General features: G+C 48.2%; 1 protein-coding gene across 3 annotated transcripts in view; it reads right to left on the bottom strand.

Moving 5' to 3' along the window:
- Nucleotides 1-4271, bottom strand: part of Pde8b (phosphodiesterase 8B) — a 224804-nt gene that overhangs the window by 192145 nt on the left and 28388 nt on the right. For 2 of the 3 annotated variants that reach the window (XM_005356471.2, XM_026783678.1), the window contains exon 1: nucleotides 3639-4254. The exons of the other annotated variant lie outside the window; for it this stretch is intronic. In XM_005356471.2, coding sequence (XP_005356528.1) covers nucleotides 3639-3977 — 339 coding nt within the window. In that variant the 5' untranslated portion in view covers nucleotides 3978-4254. Of the gene's footprint in view, nucleotides 1-3638; nucleotides 4255-4271 lie in introns of those variants that run through there. 3 annotated transcript variants of the gene reach the window in all.

The following is a 4271-nucleotide window of genomic DNA, read 5'->3' as shown; positions in this document are numbered from 1 at the left end:
ACAGAACATCTGGCTATAGATGGAGAGGGCTGTGTCCACAGCAATCAGACAGAACATCTGGCTATAGATGGAGAGGGCTGTGTCCACAGCAATCCAACAGAACATCTGGCTATAGGTGGTCACACATGATTTATCTGGGCCACAAAACAACTTAAGTCACTTAAAGCATGGGATCTCCAAGTGTGGCCCCCAGATCAGCAACAAGACATCTCTTAGAAACACCCTGAAACTTCAAGCTCCAGGGTCCCTCCCAAGACCGATTAAATCAGACACTCCAGGGGTGGGACCCAAAGCCGCTGTGCGCCTTAACAAGCTCTCCAGGTGACTCCCACCTGAGACTGGAGACTAGAAAGATGAAAACTACTAATAAAAAGTAGCTCTAGTCTCCCCTAATAAAATCTCATTGTTTACAGTAAGGTCACATAACTATTTAATTTAGCATTATCCTCACTGACTCTAGAATGCCATGGAGCAATGCCGTGAAGTCATCTATAACTGGCTTAAGCACACCCCTTTGGAAGAGATTTAGCCTCTTGCATAGGCTTTGCACAAAAATATTATGAACGCTCTCTGAGTCTCCAGCGTCTACAGTAGAGGTTGGCATAAATGCCAGCTGAAGGCATAAATGAGCATGCTGTAGGCAGTATAAGGGGGAGTGGTGATGGTGCCAGCCATCAACACAGAGGACACCAACTGCATCTGTATCCAGACTACAGCTCACCTGTGCTGAGGATGGAGCAAGTTGAGTGTACCATCAGTAAAGCCTGTGCCAGGACCAGCTGTTCAGTCCTGGATGCTCCCAGCAGCAACAGCTGGTAGGGGAAACGATTGGTAAGACTTCCTAGTTCCTCCCCAAGAGAAGGCCAGTCGTCTCCACTGAAGATTTCCAAACAGGAATGACAGAACTGGCGCACACCAGGAGCGAGCATCCTGCAGAAGGCTCCTCTTAGAGTACTATCTTAAAAGGCAAGCGAGGGAGACGAACTGCTAGGAAGGAGCATTTTTACAGCAATTGAGAGACAAACTCCTTACCAGAAATGGAAACTCGTGTGATATCATTGCACTGCCTATGAATTATTAATGCTTATAATCTTTTTTTGCCAATTAGGTATTCAAGAAGGTTCCTGTTGACATCATGTTTGACATCATAATGCTTCATCATTCTAAAAGCTTAATGAAATAAATGATTGCTAGAAAAAGAGAGAGAGATCAAACACACTTCTTTTTTTGCTCTCAGGGGAATACCAGAAGCCAAGTAGATAATAGTGTTTATAACTGACGTAGAAAGAGGAAGGGGGGAACTCTTGAAACCCAGTACTGCTGTAAATAGGACCAAACGGCAAAGGCTTTCCTTTTCTACCCAAGCAGTCTGAAAGGGAGGAGGAGCCACATGGCTGCCAACTCTCACACACTCATAAGGCAAAAGAATTTTTATTCTAAAAAGGAAAAGGAAAATTTTCTATGAAATCATCTCATCCATGTAAGGGCACAGGACATGTGAACTTTCAGACTTCAAAAGACCACAGAATTTTAGTCAGAGGCCAAAGAGATACTATTAAATATTTTGGGGGTAATTCTGTGCTAAGAAGTTCTATAGCATTTGTATAAATATACCTGATCTAATTTCAAATGTATAATTTCTGAGGTTGATGGAATGCAGATCCATGTTGAATCACTGAATTGACACCCTCCTTTCCAACATCCTTTGCAATGGCATGGAATGAATTAAGCTCTTATTTGGACATCTTGTTGATAAAGTGAGTAAAATTCCTTCCCAGGTCAAGCCTTTTAACACTTAAGTCAAGTAGCATGAGATTTATTCGAGTTTATAGTAACTGCTAATAATCAGAACTCGTTCTCCCCATCAGTTTTTTACTCCATTTGGGCTCTAAGTAGCCTCTTGAGGAAAGCATTAAGACACAGAAAAATGGTCTCATTCATTATTTTTTTTTCCTTTCACTAAACAAACACCAAGTAGCCAGGGTTGCCAGCTACTAAAAATGAGTCCCTTGCTACTATGAAAGGTAAAAGAATGCCTAGGTTTCTCTTAAACAACCAGGACGAAATACCACGAAGTTCCCAAACAGTCACCGTTCTCAACCACTGCTTCAGGCCTTCAGATTCCCTTCCACAATCCCAACTGGAGGGTGTTGCTAAAAATAGCAGTTGTAACACCTTAAAATTTCTTCTAATGCTAACTTTATGTTACTGCTGGCAGGAGACCTAAAAAGCAACAAACAAAAGCAAACTTGGTGCCCACCACATGCCTCTCTCTCTCTCTCTCTCTCTCTCTCTCTCTCTCTCTCTCTCTCTCTCTCTGTGTGTGTGTGTGTGTGTGTGTGTGTGTGTGTGTGTTCAATTAGACATATATAAAAATAAATGTCTAATTGAATCCAGGTCTCTACTCTTTGGATAAACTGTTAATATTCAAAGTAAATAAAACTTATTCCTGGTCATAGAAGGTACATATTTAATGGTATGTTTATGTTAAAGGTGTTCCCAATTATTACCAGAGAAACATCACAGCTACTAGTAAACACTGGTTAAGTTTTATGTGTCAAAATGAGATTCCATTTTACAAAAATTAACTCAGTCAAAAGAAAGCCCACTCTCCTTCCCTTTGCTCCAGTTTGGATACACTTCATCCAGGGAAGACCCAGAGCCTCCTCACACTGGGCCAACTGTTGAGCATATTTTTAACTACAAGATATACAGTTGTGTCTTTGTCAAGGAATCATGGAATGGTCCCTAGTGATCGACTGACTACGTAAGAGCTGTGTCTATCAAACACTAAGAGTTTAGAGGCGTGTTTTTTTTTCCTCTCCACGATGAGAGGTGTCATTAATCTTCAATTTGCTCTTAAGTGATTACATCTGACACAATGGTTTCCTCTTGGATGTAATAGTACTTTGAAAACATACAGATGAACACTGTTGGACTAAATGCTCATCAAGAACTATCTGGAGACTAACCGTTCCACACCCTCACACGCTCATTCCCCGTGGCAGGTAAGTGTGCAGAACCGTCATTCTGAGGTAGCTGCCCTGAACTGAAAACCACCTCCCTCCACAGTGGCTGACATTCCAAACTCTGTGTTCTCTCCATTATGTCCAGGATATAGTCATCCCAGAGAAACGCTACAAGGACAACAGGTTTCACTTGACTCCCCTAGTCCCTTTCTATAGCTCTTCAAATATAAACAGCCTGATTCATTCACAAATCCCTGCACTGGGCCAGGGCGCTGAGAGCTCCATCCAGCCAAGCTGACTTGCAGGTGAAAATCGGAACCTACATGCAGATCGAGATCAGCGCTAGGATTTCATTCAGAGAAACTCGCATGCTCTTCTTGGCGATGCATGCCCATCCCTCCAGTGACATCCATTGGGCCACAGGCCGCCCCAACTGCTTTCCCCTGCGCTGCACTCCACCTGTCCCCACCCCAGGACCAGCTAGGGTTGGTCCCCTGCACGCTCCAGGATCTTTTCCTTTTCCCGATTCCATGGGCCTTCATCACCCTCAAAAAATGAAAAGTAAACTCCTCCTTAGCAACACTCTCCCCCAAACGACCGCCCAACTCCCGCACGAGCCCCCTACCCGGTACAGACCCGACGGACAGCACCCCAACAGCTCGCATTTACCTTGACGCTGGTGTAGCTGGTCTGGGTCTCGGCCTCAGCGCTGCTGCAGCAGTGGCGCCTCCGGCCCCGGCAGGTGGTCACGGCGGGGCCCGAGGACCCCGTGCTGCTGCCACTGCCCAGTTCTGCCCGGGACCTGCGGACTCGGACAGCACCCGGGGGTCCCGCCGCGCGGCTCGGGGGCATGGCGTCGGCGGCGTCGGTCTGCACGAAGAGGCCGTGCAGGGGCGCCGTGGGGCCCTGCGACAGGCTGCTGGTCTGGCGGGGCGAGTTGGACTCATCTGAGTCCCGGCAGTAGATCACGCCGCTCTGTGAGACATGGATGCTGGGGGCGCAGCCCATCCCTCAGCCGGGATCCCCAGCGCGCGCCCGCCCGCGCCCCGGGCCACCCAGACTCGGAGCTCCCCGCGGCCACCTGCAGTGAGGGGGCGGGCGCGGTGACGGTGGCGTCGCCCAGATTGCGCGCCCCCCAGCCTGGGTGGCCACCGCTCTGTCGGGCTTGCCTTCCTCCGTGCCCCCTGGCAAGCGTCCGGGGACAGCACGCGTCACCCCAACTTTCCCTCCCGGGCCATCTTTCTCCCGGAGCGGCAGAGCGCGCACACACGGCCCGCGCGCCCCGGCGGCCGCCACCCTCCC

This window comes from Microtus ochrogaster, chromosome 19, assembly GCF_000317375.1.
Source record: "Microtus ochrogaster isolate Prairie Vole_2 chromosome 19, MicOch1.0, whole genome shotgun sequence".
Taxonomy (NCBI): Eukaryota; Metazoa; Chordata; class Mammalia; order Rodentia; family Cricetidae; genus Microtus; species Microtus ochrogaster.
Note: the sequence above shows the minus strand (reverse complement) of the source record. Positions and strands in the feature narration are given on the sequence as shown.